Source organism: Tachyglossus aculeatus, chromosome 22 (assembly GCF_015852505.1).
Source record: "Tachyglossus aculeatus isolate mTacAcu1 chromosome 22, mTacAcu1.pri, whole genome shotgun sequence".
Taxonomy (NCBI): Eukaryota; Metazoa; Chordata; class Mammalia; order Monotremata; family Tachyglossidae; genus Tachyglossus; species Tachyglossus aculeatus.
Genome location: NC_052087.1, coordinates 39,492,753 through 39,519,824, shown reverse-complemented (window position 1 = coordinate 39,519,824; position 27,072 = coordinate 39,492,753). Strand labels below are relative to the sequence as shown.

At 46.1% G+C, this 27,072-nt stretch overlaps 1 protein-coding gene across 1 annotated transcript; it reads left to right on the top strand.

Moving 5' to 3' along the window:
• The first annotated feature begins 4,488 nt into the window (after positions 1–4,488).
• BAD (BCL2 associated agonist of cell death) lies at positions 4,489–26,904 on the top strand. The gene is made up of 4 exons (XM_038764913.1): positions 4,489–4,603; positions 9,828–10,057; positions 19,567–19,742; positions 26,563–26,904. Exons 2-4 carry the CDS (start codon positions 9,874–9,876, stop codon positions 26,671–26,673), a joined length of 471 nt encoding a protein of 156 aa, XP_038620841.1. The 5' UTR covers positions 4,489–4,603; positions 9,828–9,873; the 3' UTR covers positions 26,674–26,904.
• The last annotated feature ends 168 nt before the right edge of the window (positions 26,905–27,072 follow it).

Below are 27,072 nucleotides of genomic sequence, written 5' to 3'. Positions count from 1 at the left end.
CGCTGTTGGGGAGGGACCGTCTCTAGAGAAGCAGCGTGGCTCAGTGGAAAGAGCCCGGGCTTTGGAGTCAGAGGTCATGGGTTCAAATCCAGCTCCTCCAGCTGTCAGCTGTGTGACTTTGGGCAAGTCACTTCACTTCTCTGGGCCTCAGTTACCTCATCTGGAAAATGGGGGTTGACTGTGAGCCCCCCGTGGGACAACCTGATCACCTTGTATCCTCCCAGCGCTTAGAACAGTGCTTTGCACATAGTAAGCGCTTAATAAATGCCATCTTCATCATCATCTAGATGTTGCCGACTTGTCCTCCCCAAGTGCTTAGTACAGTGCTCTGCACGTAGTAGGTGCTCAATAAATATGATTGATTGATTGTCCTTCCCAAGCCCTTAGTCCAGTGCTCTGCACGGTCAGCGCTCAATAAATACGATTGAATGAATGAATGAATGCTGCCAACTTGTCCTTCCCAAGCGCTTTGTCCAGTGCTCTGCACGCAGTCAGCGCTCAATCAATCAATCAATCGTATTTATTGAGTGCTGACTGTGTGCAGAGCACTGTACTAAGCGCAATCAATACGATTGAATGAATGAATGTTGCCAACTTGTCCTTCCCAAGCGCTTAGTCCAGTGCTCAGCGCTCAATCAATACGATTGAATGAATGCTGCCAACTTGTCCTTCCCAAGCGCTTTGTCCAGTGCTCTGCACGCAGTCAGTGCTCAATCAATCAATCGTATTTATTGAGTGCTGACTGTGTGCAGAGCACTGTACTAAGCGCAATCAATACGATTGAATGAATGAATGTTGCCAACTTGTCCTTCCCAAGCGCTTAGTCCAGTGCTCAGCGCTCAATCAATACGATTGAATGAATGAATGCTGCCAACTTGTCCTTCCCAAGCGCTTACTACAGTGCTCTGCATGCAGTCAGCGCTCAATCAATCACTCAATCAATCAATCGTATTTATTGAGAGCTTACTGTGTGCAGAGCACTGTACTAAGCGCAATCAATACGATTGAATGAATGAATGTTGCCAACTTGTCCATCCCAAGAGCTTAGTCCAGTGCTCTGCACGCAGTCAGCGCTCAGTCAATACGATTGAATGAATGAATGTTGCCAACTTGTCCTTCCCAAGCGCTTAGTCCAGTGCTCTGCACGCAGTCAGCGCTCAGTAAATGCGATTGAACCAATGAATGTTGCCAACTTGTCCTTCCCAAGCGCTTACTACAGTGCTCAGCGCTCAATCAATATGATTGAATGAATGAATGCTGCCAACTTGTCCTTCCCAAGCGCTTAGTCCAGTGCTCTGCACGCAGTCAGCGCTCAATCAATCAATCAATCGTATTTATTGAGCACTTACTGTGTGCAGAGCACTGGACTAAGCGCAATCAATACGATTGAGTGAATGAATGTTGCCAACTTGTCCTTCCCAAGCGCTTACTACAGTGCTCAGCGCTCAATCAATACGATTGAATGAATGAATGTTGCCAACTTGTCCTTCCCAAGCGCTTAGTCCAGTGCTCTGCACGCAGTCAGCGCTCAGTAAATGCGATTGAACGAATGAATGTTGCCAACTTGTCCTTCCCAAGCGCTTACTACAGTGCTCAGCGCTCAATCACTATGATTGAATGAATGAATGCTGCCAACTTGTCCTTCCCAAGCGCTTAGTCCAGTGCTCTGCACGCAGTCAGCGCTCAATCAATCAATCAATCGTATTTATTGAGCACTTACTGTGTGCAGAGCACTGGACTAAGCGCAATCAATACGATTGAGTGAATGAATGTTGCCAACTTGTCCTTCCCAAGCGCTTATTACAGTGCTCAGCGGTCAATCAATCCGATTGAATGAATGAATGTTGCCAACTTGTCCTTCCCAAGCGCTTAGTCCAGTGCTCTGCACACAGTCACTGCTCAATCAATCAATCAATCAATCGTATTTATTAAGCGCTTACTGTGTGCAGAGCACTGGACTAAGCGCAATCAATACGATTGAATGAATGAATGTGGCCAAGTTGTTCTTCCCAAGCGCTTACTACAGTACTCAGCGGTCAATCAATCCGATTGAATGAATGAATGTTGCCAACTTGTCCTTCCCAAGCGCTTACTACAGTGCTCTGCACGCAGTCAGCGCTCAGTAAATCCGATTGAATGAATGAATGTTGCCAACTTGTCCTTCCCAAGCACTTAGTCCAGTGCTCTGCATGCAGTCAGCGCTCAATCAATCAATCAATCGTATTTATTGGGCGCTTACTGTGTGCAGAGCACTGGACTAAGCGCAATCAATACGATTGAACGAATGAATGTTGCCAACTTGTCCTTCCCAAGCGCTTACTACAGTGCTCAGCGCTCAATCAATCCGATTGAACGAATGAATGTTGCCAACTTGTCCTTTCCAAGCGCTTAGTCCAGTGCTCTGCACGCAGTCACTGCTCAATCAATCAATCAATCAATCATATTTATTGAGCACTGACTGTGTGCAGAGCACCTGACTAAGCGCAATCAATCCAACTGAATGAATGAAGGTTGCCAACTTGTCCTTCCCAAGCGCTCAGTCCAGTGCTCAGCGGTCATTCAATCCGATTGAATGAATGAATGTTGCCAACTTGTCCTTCCCAAGCGCTTAGTCCAGTGCTCTGCACGCAGTCAGCGCTCAATCACTCAATCAATCAATCGTATTTATTGAGCGCTTACTGTGTGCAGAGCACTGGACTAAGCACAATCAATCCGATTGAGTGAATGAATGTTGCCAACTTGTCCTTCCCAAGTGCTTAGTACAGTGCTCTGCATGCAGTCAGCGCTCAGTAAATACGATTGAACGAATGAATGTTGCCAACTTGTCCTTCCCAAGCGCTCAGTCCAGTGCTCAGCGCTCAATCAATATGATTGAATGAATGAATGTTGCCAACTTGTCCTTCCCAAGCGCTTAGTCCAGTGCTCTGCACGTAGTCAGCCCTCAATCAATCAATCATATTTATTCAGCGCTTACTGTGTGCAGAGCACTGTACTAAGCGCAATCAATCCGATTGAATGAATGAAGGTTGCCAACTTGTCCTTCCCAAGCGCTTAGTCCAGTGCTCAGCGCTCAATCAATCCGATTGAATGAATGAATGCTGCCAACTTGTCCTTCCCAAGCGCTTAGTCCAGTGCTCTGCACGCAGTCAGCGCTCAGTCAATCAATCAATCACATTTATTGAGTGCTTACTGTGTGCAGAGCACTGGACTAAGCGCAATCAATACAATTGAATGAATGAAGGTTGCCAACTTGTCCTTCCCAAGCGCTTAGTCCAGTGCTCTGCACGCAGTGAGCGCTCAATCAATCGGATTGAATGAATGAATGCTGCCAACTTGTCCTTCCCAAGCGCTTACTACAGTGCTCCACACACAGTCAGCGCTCAATCAATCCATCAATCGTATTTATTGAGCGCTTACTGTGTGCAGAGCACCGTAGTAAAAGCAATCAATCCGATTGAATGAATGAATGTTGCCAACTTGTCCTTCCCAAGCGCTTACTACAGTGCTCTGCACGAAGTCAGCGCTCAGTCAATCCGATTGAACGAATGCATGTTGCCAACTTGTCCTTCCCAAGCGCTCAGTCCAGTGCTCAGCGCTCAATCAATACGATTGAATGAATGAATGTTGCCAACGTGTCCTTCCCAAGCGCTTAGTCCAGTGCTCTGCACGCAGTCAGCGCTCAATCAATCAATCAATCAATCGTATTTACTGAGCGCTGACTGTGTGCGGAGCACTGGACTAAGCGCAATCAATCCGATTGAATGAATGAATGTGGCCAACTTGTCCTTCCCAAGCGCTTACTACAGTGCTCAGCGCTCAATCAATCCGATTGAATGAATGAATGTGGCCAACTTGTCCTTCCCAAGCGCTTACTACAGTGCTCCGCACACAGTCAGCGCTCAATCAATCCATCAATCGTATTTATTGAGCGCTTACTGTGTGCAGAGCACCGTAGTAAAAGCAATCAATCCGATTGAATGAATGAATGTTGCCAACTTGTCCTTCCCAAGCGCTTACTACAGTGCTCTGCACGAAGTCAGCGCTCAGTCAATCCGATTGAACGAATGCATGTTGCCAACTTGTCCTTCCCAAGCGCTTAGTCCAGTGCTCTGCACGCAGTGAGTGCTCAATCAATCAATCAATTGTATTTATTGAGCGCTTACTGTGTGCAGAGCACCGTAGTAAGCGCAATCAATCCGATTGACCGAATGCATGTTGCCAACTTGTCCTTCCCAAGCGCTTACTACAGTGCCCTGCACGCAGTCAGCGCTCAGTCAATACGATTGAATGAATGGGGAGGGGGGTCCCCAGCTGGGGCAGGGGCCATTCATCCATTCATTCATTCATTCCACCGTGTCGATGGAGCGCTCACCGTGTGCGCAGAGCGCTGTAGTAAGCGCTTGGGAGTGGGGGAGGCTCCCCTTTCCCGCCCAGCCCGGGCAGGGCCTGCCCACTCCAGGAGCGGGTTGGGCGGAGCTTGGGCCACTTTCGATCCCCCGGGCAACAGGGGCTGGGCTCCTGCCGGACCTTAGGACAGAGCCCAGGCTACTGGGGTTGCCCCCCACATTGGGGGGGTCTCCCGGGGGTCCTGGGGGTCGCAGAGGTAGGTCAGCGGGCCCGGCCAGCCCTTATTTATTTTATCTTGTTAGTATGTTTGCTTTTGTCCTCTGTCTCCCCCCTTTTAGACTGTGAGCCCACTGTTGGGTAGGGACTGTCTCTAGATGTTGCCAATTTGTCCTTCCCAAGCGCTTAGTACAGTGCTCTGCACATAGTAAGCGCTCAAGAAATAGGATTGATTGATTTAGGGAAGGCTGGGGGAGCAGGGACCAAAGGGAGGACCCAAGCTCCCTGGGCTGCAAGGGGGAGGCCCCCTGCCCTTAAAACAGTGCTTGGCACACAGTAGGCGCTTACCAAATACCAACTGGGTCATGCTGGGCCTGCCCGGGCTGGGGGAGGGACCCCCCCGCCCTCCCCTTCCCGCCCCCTGCTCCTGGAAATCCCATTTTTCCTTCCCGCCCCCTGCTCCTGGAAATCCCATTTTCCCTTCCCTGAAGGGAAATATATATGTATATACATGTATATATATTTTATTTTGTTAGTATGTTTGGTTTTGTTCTCTGTCTCCCCCTTTTAGACTGTGAGCCCACTGTTGGGTAGGGACTGTCCCTAGATGTTGCCAATTTGTACTTCCCAAGCGCTTAGTACAGTGCTCTGCACATAGTAAGCGCTCAATAAATACGATTGATGATGATGATATATATATGTATATATATGTGTATATATATGTGTATATGTTGTGTATATATATATGTGTATATGTTGTGTATATATATGTGTATATGTATATACCTGTATATATATATATGTTTGTACATATTTATTACTCTATTTATTTTACTTGTACCTATCTATTCTATTGATTTTATTTTGTTAGTATGTTTGGTTTTGTTCTCTGTCTCCCCCTTTTAGACTGTGAGCCTACTGTTGCGTGGGGACTGTCTCTGTTGCCAACTTGTACTTCCCAAGCGCTTAGTCCAGTGCTCTGCACACAGTAAGCGCTCAATAAATACGATTGATGAAGGCCCATTTCCTCCCAGAGGCCTTCCCAGGCTCTCCCCTTCTCCCTCCCCTTTCATTCATTCGTTAATTCAATCGTATTTATTGAGCGCTTACTGCGGGCAGAGCACTGGACTAAGCGCTTGGGAATGATTATAATAATAATGATGATGATCATCATCAATCGTATTTATTGAGCGCTTACTGTGTGCAAAGCACTGGACTAAGCGCTTGGGAAGTACAAGTTGGCAACATTTGGAGACAGTCCCTACCCAACAGTGGTCTCATGCGATGGCATTTGTTCAGCGCTTACTATGTACAAATAATAATAATGATGATGATGATGGCATTTGTTCAGCGCTTACTAGGTACAAATAATAATAATAATGATGGCATTTGGTAAGCACTTACTATGTGCAAAGCACTGTTCTAAGCGCCGAGGGGAATACAAGGTGATCAGGTTGTCCCACGTGAGGCTCTCAGTTTTAATCCCCATTTGCCAGATGAGGGAACTGAGGCTCAGAGAAGTTAAGTGACTTGCCCAAGGTCACACAGCAGACATGTGGTGGAGCCGGGATTCGAACCCATGGCCTCTGACTCCAAAGCCTGTGCTCTTTCCACTGAGCCACGCTGCAAAGCAATCAATCGTATTTATTGAGCGTTTACTGTGTGCAGAGCACTGGACTAAGCGCTTGGGAAGTACAAGTTGGCAACATAGAGAGACGGTCCCTACCCAACAGTGGGCTGTTCTAAGCGCTGAGGGGGATACAAGGTGATCAGGTTGTCCCCCGTGGGGCTCACAGTCTTCATCCCCATTTTCCAGATGAGGGAACTGAGGCTCAGAGAAGTGAAGTGACTTGCCCAAGGTCATCCAGCTAAGTGGTAGAGCCAGGATTCGAACCCATGACCTCTGACTCCCAAGCCCGGGCTCTTTCCACTGAGCCACGCTGCTTCTCTGAGAAGGAAGACCCTACTGAGAGCTCACCTCCTCCAGGAGGCCTTCCCAGACTGAGCCCCTTCCTTCCTCTCCCCCTCGTCCCCCTCTCCATCCCCCACATCTTACCTCCTTCCCTTCCCCACAGCACCTGTATAGATGTATATAGATGTTTGTACATATTTGTTACTCTATTTATTTATCTATTTTACTTGTACCTATCTATTCTATTTATTTTATTTTGTTAGTATGTTGGGTTTTGTTCTCTGTCTCCCCCTCTTAGACTGTGAGCCCACTGTTGGGTAGGGACTGTCTCTATATGTTGCCAACTTGTACTTCCCAAGCGCTTAGTCCAGTGCTCTGCACACAGTAAGCGCTCAATGAATACGATTGATGATGACGATTGATGACAAGTTGGCAACATCTAGAGTCGGTCCCTACCCAACAGCGGGCTCACGGTCTAGAAGGGGGAGACGGACAACAAAACAGAACATAGTAACAAAATAAAATAAATAGGATCACCACTTTTGGGTGATCAGAGAAGCTGCGTGGCTCAGTGGAAAGAGCCCGGGCTTTGGAGTCAGAGGTCATGGGTTCCAATCCCGGCTCCGCCAGTTGTCAGCTGGGTGACTTTGGGCAAGTCACTTCACTTCTCTGGGCCTCAGTGACCTCATCTGTAAAATGGGGATGAAGACTGTGAGCCCCCCGTGGGACAACCTGATCACCTTGTAACCTCCCCAGCGCTTAGAACGGGGCTTTGCACATAGTAAGCGCTTAATAAATGCCATCATCATCATCATTATGATTATTATCTGTCCCTTTATTTAATTATAATCATAATGATGATGGCATTTAATGCCCACTGTTGGGTAGGGACCGTCTGTATATGTTGCCAACTTGTACTTCCCAAGCGCTTAGTACAGTGCTCTGCACACAGTAAGCGCTCAATAAATACGATTGAATGAATGAATGAATTTAATAATAATAATAATAATAATGATGGCATTTATTAAGCGCTTACTATGTGCAAAGCCCTGTTCTAAGTGCTGGGGAGGTTACAAGGTGATCAGGTTGTCCCACAGGGGGCTCACAGTCTTAATCCCCATTTTACAGATAACTGAGGCACAGAGAAGTGAAGTGACTTGCCCAAAATCACACAGCTGACAAGTGGCGAGCTGGGATTTGTTAAGCGCTTACTATGTTCCCAGCACTGTTCTAAGCGCTGGGGAGGTTACAGGGTGATCAGTTTGTCCCACGTGGGGCTCACAGTCTTCATCCCCATTTTACAGATGAGGTCACTGAGACACAGAGAAGTGAAGTGACTTGCCCAAAGTCACACACAGACAAGTGGCAGAGCCGGGATTCGAACCCACGACCTCTGACTCCAAAGCCCGGGCTATTTCCACTGAGCCACTTCTCCTCAGCTCCCCCTCCCTTTTCTGTCCCCTTTGACCTTTGCTCTTCCCCCCCCTTACAGCCTCATCTGACCCTTTATTTAATAATAATCATAATGATGATGGCATTTGTTAAGCGCTTACTATGTGCCAAGCACTGTTCTAAGCACTGGTGTAATAATAATAATAATAATAATAATGGCATTTATTAAGTGCTTACTATGTGCAAAGCACTGTTCTAAGCGCACACACAGGACTCACAGGCTTCACCCCCATTTTCCAGAGGAGGGAACTGAGGCCCAGAGAAGTGAAGTGACTTGCCCAAAGTCACACAGCTGACAGTTGACAGAGTCGGGATTTGAACCCATGACCTCTGACTCCAAATCCCGGGCTCTTTCCACTGAGCCACGCTGCTTCTCTATTATTTATTAATATTGAGATTTATTTCTTTGTATTGATATCTGTCTCCCCCCGCACCCCGCAATCCCCCAGACTGTGAGCTCACTGTGGGCAGGGACTGTCACTCTGTTACTGTATTGTAATAATAATAATGATATGTGGGGACCGTCTCTAGATGTTGCCAACTTGTACTTCCCAAGCGCTTAGTCCAGTGCCCTGCACACAGTAAGCGCTCAATAAATACGATTGAATGAATGAATGAATAATGGTATTTATCAATGGCATTATTATTATTAAACTTCCTATGTGCCAAGCACTGGCAATGATTATGATGATGATGGTATTTGTTAAGCACTTACTGTGTGCCAAGCACTGTTCTAAGCGCTGGGGAGGATACAAGGTGATCAGCTTGTCCCCCGTGGGGCTCACAGTCTTAATCCCCATTTTCCAGATGAGGGAACTGAGGCACGGAGAAGTGAAGTGACTTGCCCAAAGTCACACAGCCGATAAGTGGCGGAGCCGGGTGAGCCCACTGTTGGGTCGGGCCCGTCTCTATATGTTGCCAACTTGTCCTTCCCAAGCGCTTAGTCCAGTGCTCTGCACACAGTAAGCGCTCAATAAATACGATTGAATGAATGAATGAATTGTATTTATTGAGCGCTTACTGTGTGCAGACCACTGCACTAAGCGCTTGGAAGTACAATTCAGCAGCAAATAGAGACAATCCCTGCCCACAGCGGGCTCAGGTTGTCCCACGTGTGGCTCCCGGTCTTAATCCCCATACTACAGATGCGGTGACGGAAGCACAGAGAAGTTAGAGAAGCAGCGTGGCTCAGTGGAAAGAGCCCGGGCTTGGGAGTCATAGGTCATGAGTTCAAATCCCAGCTCTGCCGCTTGTCCGCTGTGTGACTTTGGGCAAGTCACTTCACTTCTCTGGGCCTCAGTTCCCTCATCTGTCAAATGGGGATGATAATAATAATAATAATGGCATTTATTAAGCGCATACTATGTGCAAATCACTGTTCTAAGTGCTGGGGAGGTTACAAGGTGATGAGGTTGTCCTACGGGGGGGCTCACAGTCTTCATCCCCATTTTCCAGATGAGGGAACTGAGGCCCAGTGAAGAGTGAAGTGACTTGCCCAAAGTCCCACAGCTGACAAGCGGCGGAGCGGGGATTTGAACCCACGACCTCTGACTCCAAAGCCCGGGCTCTTTTTCCACTGAGCCACGCTGAGCCCGCCGTGGGCCAATCTCATCACCTTGTATCCTCCCCAGCGCTTAGAACAGTGCTTTGCGCCTAGTAAGCGCTCAACAGATGCTATCATTATTATTAATTATTTTAGACTGTGAGCCCACTGTTGGGTAGGGACCGTCTCTACATGTTGCCAACTTGTACATCCCAAGTGCTTAGTCCGGTGCTCTGCACACAGTAAGCGCTCAATAAATAAGATTGATTGATTGATTAAGCTCTCCCAAGCGCTTCGACCAGGGCTCCGCACATGGCGAGCGCTCAATAAATCCGATTTCTGTCTTTTCCTTCCCAGTTGCCGCCCCCGCGGCCGCCCGGACGATGCCCTCCAGGCGCTGACCATGTTTCAGATTCCGGAGTTCGAGCCGAGCAGCGAGCGGGGGGACGTGTGCGCCCAAGGAGGTGACCCCGGCCGGGCCCCGGAGGGAGCGGGGGGCCGGGGGCGTCGCGACCATCACACCTCCCCGGACTTAGGGTCGCGCCTCTCTGGACAGAGGCCACCACCCTTGGCCCGCCTCAGTGAAGGTAAGGGCCAGTCGGTCAGCGAGCGGTCATCCCTCAATAAATACGATTGAATGAATGAATGAATGAATGAATGAATGAATGAATGAATGAATGAATGAATGAACAAGAGGCTATGGGACCAAAGGAACTCTGGCCACAACCAAACCGGGCCAGGTGTAGAACCGGTGCCATTCAGTTCTTTTAGACCGTGAGCCCACTGTTGGGGAGGGACTGTCTCTATATGTTTCCAATTTGTACTTGCCAAGCGCTTAGTACAGTGCTCTGCACATAGTAAGCGCTCCATAAATACGATTGACGATGATCCCTCCTTAGAGACGGTGAGCTCCTTGTGAGCGGCGAGCGTGGTTGATGTTATCTAGTCATCTCCCAACCGCTTGATACGGTCATTTGCATTCATTCGTTCATTCAGTCGTATTTATAATAATAATAATAATTATGGCATTTATTAAGCGCTTACTACATGCAGAGCACTGTTCTCAGTGCTGGGGAGGTTGCAATAATAATAATAATGGCATTTATTAAGCGCTTACTACATGCAGAGCACTGTTCTCAGCGCTGGGGAGGTTGCAATAATAATAATAATGGCATTTATTAAGCGCTTACTATCATCATCATCCATCGTATTTATTGAGCGCTTACGGTGTGCAGAGCACTGGACTAAGCGCTTGGGAAGTACAAATTGGCAACATCTAGAGACGGTCCCGACCCAACAGTGGGCTCACAGTCTAGAAGGGGGAGACAGAGAACAAAACCAAACATACTAACAAAATAAAATAAATAGAATAGATATGGACAAGTAAATAAATAGAGTAATAAATCTGTACAAACATATATCCATATATACAGGTGCTGTGGGGAAGGGAAGGAGGTAAGGTGCGGGGGATGGAGAGGGGGACGAGGGGGAAAGGAAGGAAGGGGCTCAGTCTGGGAAGTCATCTCCCAACCGCTTAATACAGTCATTTGCATTCATTCGTTCATTCAGTCGTATTTATAATAATAATAATGGCATTTATTAAGCGCTTACTACATGCAAAGCACGGTTCTAAGCGCTGGGGAGGTTACAATAGTAATAATAATGGCATTTATTAGGTGCTTACTACGTGCAAAGCACTGTTCTCAGCACTGGGGAGGTTGCAATAATAATAATAATGGCATTTATTAAGCGCTTACTACGTGCAAAGCACTGTTCCCAGCGCTGGGGAGGTTGCAATAATAATAATAATGGCATTTATTAAGCGCTTACTATCATCATCATCATCATCAATCGTATTTATTGAGCGCTTACTGTGTGCAGAGCACTGGACTAAGCGCTTGGGAAGTACAAGTTGGCAACATCTAGAGACAGTCCCTACCCAACAGTGGGCTCACAGTCTAGAAGGGGGAGACAGAGAACAAAACCAAACATACTAACAAAATAAAATAAATAGAATAGATATGGACAAGTAAATAAATAGAGTAATAAATATGTACAAACATATATCCATATATACAGGTGCTGTGGGGAAGGGAAGGAGGTAAGATGGGGGGGATGGAGAGGGGGACGAGGGGAAGAGGAAGGAAGGGGCTCAGTCTGGGAAGTCATCTCCCAACCGCTTAGTACATTCATTTGCATTCATTCGTTCAGTCAGTCGTATTTATAATAATAATAATGGCATTTATTAAGCGCTTACTACGTGCAAAGCACGGTTCTAAGCGCTGGGGAGGTTACAATAATAATAATAATAATGGCATTTATTAAGCGCTTACTACGTGCAAAGCACTGTTCTCAGCGCTGGGGAGGTTACAATAATAATAATAATGGCGTTTATTAAGCGCTTACTATGTGCCAAGCACTGTTCTAAGCAATAGGGAGGTTACAAGGTGATCAGGTTGTCCCCCGGGGGGCTCACAGTCTTAATTCCCCATTTTACAGATGAGGGAACTGAGGCCCAGAGAAGTGAAGTGACTTGCCCAACGTCACACAGCTGAGGGACCGTCTCTATATGTTGCCAACTTGTACTTCCCTAGCGCTTAGTACAGTGCTCGGCACGCAGTTCACGCTCAATCAATACGATTGAATGAATGAATGAAGTGGCGGAGCCGGGATTAGAACCCACAACCTGTGACCCCCAAGTCTGGGCTATTGCCACTAAAGCCACCAGCCAGGGGTTCCTTTAGAGAAGCAGCCTGGCGTAGTGGTTAGAGCAGGGGCCTAAGATTCAGAAGGTCATGAGTTCTAATCATGCTCTGTCATGTCTGCTGCTTAACAACCACCACAATTAATCAATCAATCGTATTTATTGAGCGCTTACTGTGTGCAGAGCACTGTACTAAGCGCTTGGGAAGTACAAGTTGGCAACATATAGAGACAGTCCCTACCCAACTCACAGTCTAAAATAATAATAAAATTAGTATTATTTGTTGTCTGTCTCCCCCTTCTAGACTGTGAGCCCGTTGTTGGGTAGGGACCCTCTCTATCTGTTGCCGATTTGTACTTCCCAAGCGCTTAGTACACTGCTCTGCACACAGTAAGCGCTCAATAAATATGATTGAATGAATGCTCTGCACACAGTAAGCGCTCAATAAGTACAATTGAATGAATGAAGGAATGAATAAATACAATCGAATGAATGCTGTGTGACCTTGGGGAAGTCACTTCACTTTTCTGGGCCTCAGTTCTCTGATCTGTAAAATGGGGATTGAGTCTGGTAGCCCCGTGTGCGACAACCTGATCACCTTGTATCCCCCCAGCGCTTAGAACAGTGCTACATAGTAAGCGCTTGACAAATGCCCATAATTATTATTATTATAATAAATATTGATGATGAAGCTGATGTACATCTAGTACGTTACAGCCCAGGGGAGGAACATTGGTAATTGTTGTTGTGCGCAGGCCCGTGACACAACATGTGTACGTAGGCCGCTCCAAATGAACATGGGGGCGTCTATGTTTATATGTTGGGGGAAACAGATTGCCCTTTCATTCATTCATTCAATCATATTTATTGAGCGCTTACTGTGTGCAGAACACTCTACTAAGCGCTTGGGAAGTACAAGTCGGCAACATCTAGAGACGGTCCCTACCCAACAATGGGCTCACAGTCTAGAAGGGGGGAGACGGACAACAAAACAAAACATGTGGACAGGTGTCAAGTCCCCAGAATAAATAAAAATAAAGCTAGATGCACATCATTAACAAAATAGAATAGTAAATATGTACAAGTAAAATAAACAGAGTAGTAAATCTGTACAAACTTATCTACAGGTGCTGTGGGGAGGGGAAGGAGGTAGGGCGGGGGGGATGGGGAGGAGAGGAGAAAGGGGGCTCAGTCTGGGAAGGGCTGGGAGTCAGAGGGACCTGAGTTCTAATCCCGGCCCTGTCACGTGTCCACTGTGTGACCTTGGGCAAGTCACTTGATTTCTCTGTGCCTCCGTTCCCTCATCTGTTAAAGGAGGATTAAGACCATTGGCCTCACACAAGACAAAAACATGAATGCAAATGTCTCACCTCTGGAAAGTAGACTGTAAGCTCCTTGCGGGCAGGGATCACAGGTATGAACTCCATTCATTCATTCGTATTTATTGAGTGCTACCTGTGTGCAAAGCACTGTACTAAGCGCTTGGGAGAGTATGATATAACAACAGACACATTCCTGCCCACAGCGAGCTCCCAGTCTAGAGGGGGAGACAGACATTGATATAAATAAATAAATGAATCGATAAATAAATTACAGATCCACTCATGCTTTCAGTCGTATTTAGTGAGCGCTTCCTGTGTGCAGAGCACTGTACTAAGTGCTTGGGAAAGTACAATACGGCAATAGAGAGACAATCCCTGCCCACAACAAGCTCACAATTTCTCTCTCTCTCTCCATATATATATATATCAATCAATCAATCAATCGTATTTATTGAGCGCTTACTGTGTGCAGAGCACTGTACTAAGCGCTTGGGAAGTACAAGCTGTCAACATATATATATGTATATATATATCTAGAGAAATATCTCTGTCTATATCTATCTATCTATCTATCGAGAGAGAGAGAGAGAGAGAGAAAGAGAAAGAAACAGCGTGGCTCAGTGGAAAGAGCCCGGGCTTTGGAGTCAGAGGTCATGGGTTCAAATCCCGGCTCCTCCAACTGTCACCTTTGTGACTTTGGGCAAGTCACTTCACTTCTCTGGGCCTCGGTTCCCTCATCTGTAAAATGGGGATGAAGACTGTGAGCACCCTTGTGGGACAACCTGATCCCCTTGTAACCTCCCCAGCGCTTAGAACAGTGCTTTGCACATAGTAAGCACTTAATAAATGCCATTATTATTGAGAAGCAGCGTGGCTCAGTGGAAAGAGCCCAGGCTTTGGAGTCAGAGGTCATGGGTTCAAATTCCGGCTCTGCCCCTTGTCAGCTGTGTGACTTTGGGCAAGTCACTTCACTTCTCTGGGCCTCAGTTCCCTCATCTGTAAAATGGGGATGAAGACTGTGAGCCCCCTGGGTGACAACCTGATCACCTTGTAACATCCCCAGTGCTTACAACAGTGCTTTGCACATAGTAAGCGCTTAATAAATGCCATCATTATTATTATTAAAATATATTCTCACTCTCTCTCCATTCATTCATTCATATTTATTGAGCGCTTACTGTGTGCAGAGCACTGGACTAAGCGCTTGGGAAGTACAAGTTGGAAACAACTAGAGACGGTCCCTCCCCAACGGCGGGCTCACAGTCTAGAAGGGGGAGACAGAGAACAAAACATAACATCATCATCATCATCATCATCAATCGTATTTATTGAGCGCTTACTATGTGCAGAGCACTGTACTAAGCGCTTGGGAAGTACAAATCGGCAACATAAACAAACATAAAACATAAATATAAACATTATATTATATTAAATATTATATCTATTTATAAAAATAAATAGAATAAAGATGTACAAACAAAATGAATAAGTAAATAGATTTTATGATAATCTGTCAAGCACTTAGTACAGAGCTGAGCTCGTGATAAGCGCCTAATGGCTACCATCAACTGATGGAACAAAATGGCGCCAGGTTTTCAGGCTGGGGGTTGGGGGTGCTACTTGGGAGACCCCCTGAGCCTTCGGGGGGAGGACGGACACCCGTCTACTTGTTTTGTTTTGTTGTCCGTCCCCCCCCTTCTAGACCGTGAGCCCGCTGGTGGGTAGGGAGCGTCTCTATCTGGTGCCGAATTGTGCTCTCCAAGCGCTCAGTACAGTGCTCTGCACGCAGTAAGCGCTCAATAAATACGATTGAATGAACGATTGATTATCTACAAGCCAGCCCGCCCACTTGGCTCCACTAATGCCGCCCTTCTCACTTTACCTCGACCCCGTCCAACTCGCCGCCGACCTCTCGCCTCTTCCCCGTCCTGCGGGTGACCCCGAATGCCCTCCCTCGAAGAAATAAATATTTATTTATCTTACTTGTACATATCTATTCTATTTATTTTATTTTGTCAGGGGGGGCGAGTAAAGAGAGCAAGTCAGGGAGGCGTTCTAGACTGTGAGCCCACTGTTGGGTTATTTTGCCAACTTGTACTTCCCAAGCGTTTAGTCCGGTGCTCTGCACACAGTAAGCGCTCAATAAATACGACTGATGATTGATTGATTGATTGGAGTGGGAGAAGAGGAAAGAAGGGCTCAGTCAGGGAGGGCCTCTCGGAGGAGACGCGCCTGAAATGAGGCCTTGAAGCGGGGGAAGAGTTATTATTCATTCATTCAATTGTATTTATTGAGCGCTTACTGTGTGCAGAGCACTGGACTAAGCGCTTGGGAAGTGCAAGTTGGCAACATATAGAGACGGTCCCTACCCAACAGTGGGCTCACAGTCTAGAAGGGGGAGACAGAGAACAAAACCAAACATATTAACAAAATAAAATGTGCGCTGCTTAATGGAAAGAGCCCGGGCTTGGGAGTCAGAGGTCGTGGGTTCTAATCCCTGTTCCGCCACTTGTCAGCTGTGTGATCTTGGGCAAGTCTATTCTATTTTATTCTATTTATTTTAATTTGTTAATATGTTTGGCTATGTTGTCTGTCTCCCCCTTCTAGACTGTGAGCCCGCTGTTGGGTATTTACCGTCTCTATCTGTTGCCGACTTGTACTTCCCAAGCGCTTAGTACAGTGCTCTGCACACAGTAAGCGCTCAATAAATACGATTGAATGAATGAAAAGTCACTTCACTTCTCTGGGACAATCTGATTACCTTGTATCTCCCCCAGCGCTTAGAACAGTGCTTTGCATATACTAAGCGCTTGTCTCCCCCTTTAGACTGTGAGCCCAATGTTGGGTAGGGACTGTCTCTATATGTTGCCAATTTGTACTTCCCAAGCGCTTAGTACAGTGCTCTGCACATAGTAAGCGCTCAATAAATACGATTGATGATGATGAAGCGCTTGACAAATGACATTATTATTATTATCCCCATTTTACAGATGAGGTCACTGAGGCACCGAGAATAATAATAATAATAATAATGGCATTTATTAAGCGCTAACTATGTGCAAAGCACTGTTCTAAGCGCTGGGGAGGTTACAAGGTGATCAGGTTGTCCCACGTGGGGCTCACAGTCTTCATCCCCATTTTACAGAGGAGGGAACTGAGGCCCAGAGAAGTGAAGTGATTTGCCCAAAGTCAAGTGGCAGAGCCAGGATTAGAACCCACGCCCATTTCATTTCACCAGGGCAGAGAATGTGTCTGTTTATTGTTCTGCTGTCCTCTCCCAAGCGCTCAGTACAGTGCTCTGCACACAGTAAGCGCTCAATAAATCTGACTGACCATCTGACTGACTGTGTTCCTGGCCCTAGCCCATAATAATAATAATAATAATAATAATAATAATAATAATAATAATAATGGTATTTGTTAAGCTTTTACTATGCGCAAAGCACTGTTCTAAGTGCTGGGGGGATACAAGGTTGTCCCACGGGGGGCTCACAGTCTTCTTTCCCATTTTACAGATGAGGGAACTGAGGCCCAGGGAAGTGAAGTGACTTGCCCAGAGTCACACGGCTGACAAGTGGCAGAGCCCAGATTAGAACCCACGACCATTTCATTTCACCTGGGCAGAGAATGTGTCTGATTATTGTTCTGCCGTCCTCTCCCAAGCGCTCAGTCCAGTGGCCTGCGCACAGTAAGCGCTCAGTACATCCGACTGACCATCTGACGGACGTCGTCCCTGTCCCCAGCCCCTCATTTCACCTGGGCAGAGAATGTGTCTGTTTACTGTTCTGCCGTCCTCTCCCAAGCGCTCAGTCCAGTGGCCTGCGCACAGTAAGCGCTCAGTACATCCGACTGACCATCTGACGGACGTCGTCCCTGTCCCCAGCCCCTCATTTCACCTGGGCAGAGAATGTGTCTGTTTACTGTTCTGCCGTCCTCTCCCAAGCGCTCAGTACAGTACCCTGCACACAGTAAGCACTCAGTACATCTGACGGACGTCCTCCCTGTCCCCAGCCCCTCATTTCACCTGGGCAGAGAATGTGTCTGTTTATTGTTCTGCCGTCCTCTCCCAAGCGCTCAGTCCAGTGCCCTGCACACAGTAAGCGCTCAGTACATCCGACTGAGCGTGGCTCAGTGGAAAGAGCCCGTGCTTTGGAGTCAGAGGTCATGGGTTCAAATCCCGGCTCCGCCAATTGTCAGCTGTGTGACTTTGGGCAAGTCACTTCACTCCTCTGGGCCTCAGTGACCTCATCTGTAAAATGGGGATGAAGACTGTGAGCCCCCCGGGGGACAACCTGATCACCTTGTAATCTCCTCGGCGCTTAGAACAGTGCTTTGTACATAGTAAGCGCTTAATAAATGCCATCATCATCATCTGACGGACGTTGTCCCTGTCCCCAGCCCCTCATTTCACCTGGGCAGAGAATGTGTCTGTTTACTGTTCTGCCGTCCTCTCCCAAGCGCTCAGTCCAGTGCCCTGCACACAGTAAGCGCTCAGTACATCCGACTGACCATCTGACGGACGTCGTCCCTGTCTCCAGCCCCTCATTTCACCTGGGCAGAGAATGTGTCTGATTATTGTTCTGCCGTCCTTTCCCAAGCGCTCAGTCCAGTGCCCTGCACACAGTAAGCGCTCAGTACATCCGACTGACCATCTGACGGACGTCGTCCCTGTCTCCAGCCCCTCATTTCACCTGGGGCAGAGAATGTGTCTGATTATTGTTCTGCCGTCCTTTCCCAAGCGCTCAGTCCAGTGCCCTGCACACAGTAAGCGCTCAGTACATCCGACTGACCATCTGACAGATGTCGTCCCTGTCCCCAGCCCCTCAATTCACCTGGGCAGAGAATGTGTCTGATTACTGTTCTGCCGTCCTCTCCCAAGCGCTCAGTCCAGCGCCCTGCACACAGTAAGCGCTCAGTACATCTGACAGATGTCATCCGTGTCCCCAGCCCCTCATTTCACCTGGGCAGAGAATGTGTCCGATTACTGTTCTGCCATCCTCTACCCAAGCACTCAGTACAGTGCCCTGCACACAATAAGCACTCAGTACATCCAACTGAGCGTGGCTCAGTGGAAAGAGCCTGGGCTTTGGAGTCAGAGGTCATGGGTTCAAATCCCGGCTCCGCCAATTGTCAGCTCTGTGACTTTGGGCAAGTCACTTCACTCCTCTGGGCCTCAGTTCCCTCATCTGTAAAATGGGGATTAAGACTGTGAGCCCCCCGTGGGACAACCTGATCACCTTGTAATCTCCTCGGCGCTTAGAACAGTGCTTTGTACATAGTAAGCGCTTAATAAATGCCATCATCATCATCTGACGGACGTCGTCCCTGCCCCCAACCCCTCATTTCACCTGGGCAGAGAATGTGTCTGTTTTTACTGTTCTGCTGTCCTCTCCCAAGCGCTCAGTCCAGTGCCCTGCACACAGTAAGCGCTCAGTACATCCGACTGACCATCTGACGGACATCGTCCCTGTCCCCAGCTCCTCATTTCACCTGGCCAGAGAATGTGTCTGTTTATTGTTCTGCCGTCCTCTCCCAAGCGCTCAGTACAGTGCCCTGCACACAGTAGGCACTCAGTACATCTGACAGATGTCATCCCTGTCCCCAGCCCCTCATTTCACCTGGGCAGAGAATGTGTCTGATTATTGTTCTGCCATCCTCTCCCAAGCACTCAGTACAGTGCCCTGCACATAGTAAGCACTCAGTACATCCAACTGACCATCTGATGGACGTCGTCCCTGTCCCCAGCCCCTCATTTCACCTGGGCAGAGAATGTGTCTGTTTACTGTTCTGCCGTCCTCTCCTAAGCGCTCAGTACAGTGCCCTGCACACAATAAGCACTCAGTATATCCAACTGACCATCTGACGGACGTCGTCCCTGTCCCCAGCCCCTCATTTCACCTGGGCAGAGAATGTGTCTGATTATTGTTCTGCCATCCTCTCCCAAGCGCTCAGTCCAGTGCCCTGCACACAGTAATCGTTCAGTACATCCGACTGACCACCTGATGGACGTCGTCCCCATCCCCAGCCCCTCATTTGACCCGTTTTCCTCCCCTTGTCCCCCCGGCCACAGGTCCCGGAGCGTGGGAGCCGTCCGACCGCCTCAGCCGGGCGCCCCTGGATTCGGGGGCGGAGGAGCCGGGCCCGTTTCGGGGTCGCTCGCACTCAGCACCCCCCATCCTCTGGGCCGCCCAGCACTACGGCCGGGAGCTCCGCAGGATGAGCGACGAGTTCGACTGCACTTTCCAGGTAACACCCCCGGCCCCCCAACACATCCTTAGCTGGTCCTCTTGTCCCCCAGGCCTCTGCTGGGGGTAGGCAGAAGTTATTATTATTATTAATAATAATAATAATGACATTTATTAAGCGCTTACTATGTGCAAAGCATTCATTCATTCAATCGTATTTACTGAGCGCTTACTGTGTGCAGAGCACTGGACTAAGCGCTTGGGAAGTACAAGTTGGCAACATCTAGAGACGGTCCCAAAGCACTGTTCTAAGCGCTGGGGAGGTCACAAGGTGATCACGTTGTCCCACGGGGGGCTCACAGTCTTCATCCCCATTTTACAGATGAGGGAACTGAGGCACAGAGAAGTGAATAATACTACTAATAATAGTAATGGTATTTGTTAAGCGCTTACTATGTGCCAAGCACTGTTCTAAGCGCTGGGGGGGGATCCAAGGTGATCAGGTTGTCCCACGGGGGGCTCACACTCTTCACCCCCATTTTAGAGATGAGGGAACTGAGGCACAGAGAAGTGAATAATACTACTAATAATAGTAATGGTATTTGTTAAGCGCTTACTATGTGCCAAGCACTGTTCTAAGCACTGGGGGGGGGGGATACAGGTTGATCAGGTTATCCCATGTGGGGCTCACAGTCTTCATCCCCATTTTACAGATGAAGGAACTGAGGTGTAGATAAATGAAGTGACATAATAATAATAATAATAATAATAATAATAATAATAATGGCATTTGTTAAACGCTTACTATGTGTCCCCATTTTACAGATGAGGGAACTGAGGCTCAGAGAAATGAAGTGACTTAATAATAATAATAATGATCGCATTTGTTAAGCACTTACTATGTGCAAAGCACTGTTCTAAGCGCTGGGGGGGATACAAGGTGATCAGGTTGTCCCACGGGGGGCTCACACTCTTCAGCCCCATTTTAGAGATGAGGGAACTGAGGCACAGAGAAGTGAATAATACTACTAATAATAGTAATGGTATTTGTTAAGCGCTTACTATGTGTTAAGCACTGTTCTAAGTGCTGGGGGGGAATACAGGTTGATCAGGTTGTCCCACGTGGGGCTTACAGTCTTCATCCCTATTTTACAGATGAGGGAACTGAGGCCCAGAGAAATGAAGTGACTTAATAATAATAACAATGATGGCATTTGTTAAGCGCTTACTATGTGTCCCCAGTTTACAGATCAGGGAACTGAGGCTCAGAGAAATGAAGTGAATTAATAATAATAATAATGATGGCATTTGTTAAGCGTTTACTATGTGCAAAGGACTGTTCTAAGTGCTGGGGGGGAGGGGAAACAAGTTGATCAGGTTGTCCCACAGGGGGCTCACACTCTTCACCCCCATTTTAGAGATGAGGGAACTGAGACACAGAGAAGTGAATAATAATAATAGTAATGGTATTTGTTAAGCGCTTACTATGTGCCAAGCACTGTTCTAAGCGCTGGGGGGGAATACAGGTTGATCAGGTTGTCCCACGTGAGGCTCACAGTCTTCATCCCCATTTTACAGATGAGGGAACTGAGGCGCAGAGAAATGAAGTGACTTAATAATAATAATAATAATATTGATGGCATTTGTTAAGCGCTTACTATGTGTCCCCATTTTACAGATGAGGGAACTGAGGCACAGAGAAATGAAGTGACATAATAACAACAACAATAACAATAATAATAATAATAATAATAATAATAATAATAATAATAATTGCATTTGTTAAGCGCTTACTACCAACGATCTGGCCTCCTACTTCATTAACAAAATTCAATCCATCATGTCCGACCTCCCCAAAGTCTCTTCCCCCCTTTCTCCAACCCCCCGGCTCTCAACACTCTCTGCTACTCTCCCATCCTTCCCAGCGGTATCCTCAGAGGAACTCTCCTCCCTCCTCTCAGGTGCTACTCCGGCCACCTGTGCTTCTGACCCCATTCCCTCTCATCTTATGAAATCTCTCGCTCCATCCCTTCTCCCCTCCTTAACTTCCAACTTCAACCGCTCACTCTCCACTGGTTCCTTCCCCTCTGCCTTCAAACATGCCCATGTCTCTCCCATCCTAAAAAAACCCTCTCTTGACCTCACCTCACCTTCTAGTTATCGTCCCATATCCCTCCTACCATTCCTTTCCAAACTCCTTGAACGAGTTGTCTACACGCGCTGCCTAGAATTCCTCAACAACAACTCTCTCCTCGACCCCCTCCAGTCTGGCTTCCGTCCCCTTCATTCCACGGAAACTGCGCTCTCAAAGGTCACCAATGACCTCCTGCTTGCCAAATCCAACGGCTCATACTCTGTCCTAATCCTCCTCGACCTCTCAGCTGCCTTCGACACTGTGGACCACCCCCTTCTCCTCCACACGTTATCTGACCTTGGCTTCACAGACTCTGTCCTCTCCTGGTTCTCCTCTTACCTCTCCGGTCGTTCTTTCTCAGTCTCTTTTGCAGGCTCCTCCTCCCCCTCCCATCCTCTTACTGTGGGGGTTCCCCAAGGTTCAGTGCTTGGTCCCCTTCTGTTCTCAATCTACACTCACTCCCTTGGTGACCTCATTCGCACCCAAGGCTTCAACTATCATCTCTACGCTGATGACACCCAGATCTACATCTCTGCCCCTGCTCTCTCCCCCTCCCTCCAGGCTCGCATCTCCTCCTGCCTTCAGGACATCTCCATCTGGATGTCCGCCCGCCACCTAAAGCTCAACATGTCGAAGACTGAGCTCCTTGTCTTCCCTCCCAAACCTTGTCCTCTCCCTGACTTTCCCATCTCTGTTGACGGCACTACCATCCTTCCCGTCTCACAAGCCCGCAACCTTGGTGTCATCCTCGACTCCGCTCTCTCATTCACCCCTCACATCCAAGCCGTCACCAAAACCTGCCGGTCTCAGCTCCGCAACATTGCCAAGATCCGCCCTTTCCTCTCCATCCAAACTGCTACCCTGCTCATTCAAGCTCTCATCCTATCCCGTCTGGACTACTGCACTAGCCTTCTCTCTGATCTCCCATCCTCGTGTCTCTCTCCACTTCAATCCATACTTCATGCTGCTGCCCGGATTATCTTTGTCCAGAAACGCTCTGGACATATCACTCCCCTCCTCAAAAACCTCCAATGGCTACCGATCAATCTGCGCATCAGGCAGAAACTCCTCACCCTGGGCTTCAAGGCTGTCCATCACCTCGCCCCCTCCTACCTCACCTCCCTTCTCTCCTTCTCCAGCCCAGCCCGCACCCTCGGCTCCTCCACCACTAATCTCCTCACTGTACCTCGCTCTCGCCTGTCCCGCCATCGACCCCCGGCCCACGTCCTCCCCCGGGCCTGGAATGCCCTCCCTCTGCCCACCCGCCAAGCTAGCTCTCTTCCTCCCTTCAAGGCCCTGCTGAGAGCTCACCTCCTCCAGGAGGCCTTCCCAGACTGAGCCCCTTCCTTCCTCTCCCCCTCGTCCCCCTCTCCATCCCCCCGTCTTACCTCCTTCCCTTCCCCACAGCACCTGTATATATGTATATATGGTTGTACATATTTATTACTCTATTTATTTATTTATTTATTTATTTTACTTGTACATTTCTATCCTACTTATTTTATTTTGTTGGTATGTTTGGTTCTGTTCTCTGTCTCCCCCTTTTAGACTGTGAGCCCACTGTTGGGTAGGGACTGTCTCTATGTGATGCCAATTTGTACTTCCCAAGCGCTTAGTACAGTGCTCTGCACATAGTAAGCGCTCAATAAATACGATTGATTGATTGATTGATTACTATGTGCAGAGCACTGTTCTAAGTGCTGGTGGGGATACAAGGTGATCAAGTTGCCCCACATGGGGCTCACAGTCTTCATCCCCATTTTACAGATGAGGGAACTGAGGCTCAAATAGCATTAATAATAATATTCATTCATCCATTCAGCATCAATAATAATAATAATAATAATGGCATTTGTTGAATAAGTTAATGAATAAATAATAGTCTTCCCCAGGGCTGAGAACAGTGCCTGGCCCATAGTCAGTGCTTAACAAATCCCATCATTTTTAATGATAATAATGATGTTAGGCTTAGCAAATCCCATCACTGTTATGAATAATAATATGCTGAACAAATCCCATCATTATTATTAATAATAATATTCATTCATCAACAATAATAATAATAGCATTTGTTGAATGAATGAATGAATAAATAATAGTCTCCCCCAGGGCTGAGAACAGTGCTTGGCCCATAGTAAGTGTTTAACAAATCCCATCATTATTATTAATAATAATGACGGTATGTTTAACAAATCCCATCGTTGTTGTTAGTAATAATAATGATGCTATGCTTAACAAATCCCATCATAATTATCATTAATAATAATATTCATCCATTCATTAATAATAATAATAATAATAATAATAATAATAATAATAATGGCATTTGTTGAATGAATAAATAATAGTCTCCCCCAGCGCTGAGAACAGTGCTTGGCACATAGTAAGCACTTAACAAATCCCATCATTATTGATAATAATAATGATGGTATGCTTAACAAATCCAATCATTGTTATTAATAGTAATAATAGTATGCTGAACAAATCCCATCATTATTATTAATAATAATACTCATTCATCAATAATAATAATAATAGCATTTGTTGAATGAATGAATAAATAATAGTCCCCCCCCCCCAGGGCTGAGAACAGTGCTTGGCCCATAGTCAGTGCTTAACAAATCCCATCATTATTATTAATACTCATTCATCCATTCATCAATAATAATAATAATAATGGCATTTGTTGAATGAATGAATAAATAATAGTCTCCCCCAGGGCTGAGAACAGTGCTTGGCCCATAGTCAGTGCTTAACAAATCCCATCATTATTAATCATAATAATGATTGTATGCTTAACAAATCCCATCTTTGTTATTAATACTAATAATGATGCTATGCTTCACAAATCCCATCATAATTATCATTAATAATAATATTCATTCATCATCATCAATAATAATAATAATAGCCTTTGTTAAATGAATGAATAAATAATAGTCTCCCCCAGTGCTTAGAACAGTGCTTGACCCATAGTAAGTGCTTAACAAATCTCATCATTATTAATACTAATGATGACGGTATGCTTAACAAATCCCATCATTGTTATTAATACTAATAATAATGCTATGCTTAACAAAGCCCATCATAATTATCATTAATAATAATATTCATTCATCCATTCATCATCAATAATAATAATAATAATAATAATAATAGCATTTGTTGAATGAATGAATAAATAATAGTCTTCCCCAGGGCTGAGAACAGTGCTTGGCCCATAGTCATGCTTAACAAATCCCATCATTCTTAATCATAGTAATGATGGTATGCTTAACAAATCCCATCATTGTTATTAATACTAATAATGATGCTATGCTTAACAGATCCCATCATAATTACCATTAATAATAATATTCATGCATCATCAATAACAATAATAATAATACCATTTGTTGAATGAATGAATAAATAATAGTCTTCTCCAGTGCTTAGAACAGTGCTTGGCCCATAGTCAGTGCTTAACAAATCTCATCATTATTAATACTAATAATGATGCTACGCTTAACAAATCCCATCATAATTATCACTAATAGTAATATTCATGCATCATCAATAACAATAATAATAATAGCATTTGTCGAATGAATGAATAAATAACAGTCTCCCCCAGTGCTTAGAACAGTGCTTGGCCCATAGTAAGTGCTTAACAAATCTCATCATTATTAATACTAATAATGATGCTATGCTTAACAAATCCCATCATAATTATCATTAATAATAATAATAATATTAATCATCAATAATAATAATAATAATAGCATTTGTTGAATGAATGAATAAATAATAGTCTCCCCCAGTGCTTAGAACAGTGCATGGCCCATAGTAAGTGCTTAACAAATCTCATCATTATTAATACTAATAATGATGCTATGCTTAACAAATCCCATCATAATTATCATTAATAATAACATTCATGCATCATCAATAACAATAATAATAATAGCATTTGTTGAATGAATGAATAAATAATAGTTTCCTCCAGTGCTTAGAACAGTGCTTGGCCCATAGTAAGTCCTTAACAAATCTCATCATTATTAATACTAATAATGATGCTATGCTTAATAAGTCCCATCATAATTATCATTAATAATGATATTCATGTATCATCAATAACAATAATAACAATAGCACTTGTTGAATGAATCAATAAATAATAGTCTCCTCCAGTGCTTAGAACAGTGCTTGGCCCATAGTAAGTGCTTAACAAATCTCATCATTATTAATACTAATAATGATGCTATGCTTAAGTCCCATAATAATTATCATTAATAATAATACTCATCATCATCAATAACAATAATAATAATAGCATTTGTTAAATGAATGAATAAATAATAGTCTCCTCCAGTGCTTAGAACAGTGCTTGTCCCATAGTAAGTGCTTAACAAATCTCATCATTATTAATACTACTAATAATATTCATGCATCATCAATAATAATAATAGCATTTGTTGAATGAATGAATAAATAATAGTCTCCTCCAGTGCTTAGAACAGTGCTTGGCCCATAGTCAGTGCTTAACAAAGCTCATCATCATTAATACTAATAATGATGCTATGCTTAATAAATCCCATCATAATTATCATTAATAATAATATTCATCATCATCAATAATAATAATAATAATAGCATTTGTTGAATGAATAAATAATAGTGTCCCCCAGTGCTTAGAACAGTGCTTGGCACATAGTAAGCGTTTAACAAAGATGAGGATGATGATTGTCCCTTCCCCCTCGCCGTACAGGGTTTGCCGCGTCCGAAGAGCGCATGCCCGGCGGGCTCCGCGCAGCGCCCCTCCGCCTGGACACGCGCGCTCCGCGCCTGGTGGACTAGCTCCTCCAGCCCTGCCCAGTAACCGCCGACGCCACACCCCGCCCCGCGTCGCTATTGGCCGCCGCTCCCACCTTCCACCAATCAGGGCCCACGCCGCCGCCGGCCATCTTGAGTGCGGGCGGAAGTCCCCCTTCCGGGCGCCGTGTCTTCCGGCGCTCCCCTCGCGACAAACATGGTCGCCGGAAGTGACGTCACCCGAAGGGGTCGCCCGAAGGGCTGGGGGCTGGGCCTGCGGCCTAACCAGGAAATAAAGCCAACCCTGTTTGCTTTCGCCTCTCTTCCTTTAATAATAATAATAATAATAATGGTGGTATTTGTTAAGCGCTTACTATGTGCGAATTCATGTTCTAAGCGCAGGGGAGGATACAAGGTGATAGGGTTGTCCCATGTGGGGCTCACAGTCTTCATCAATCAATCAATC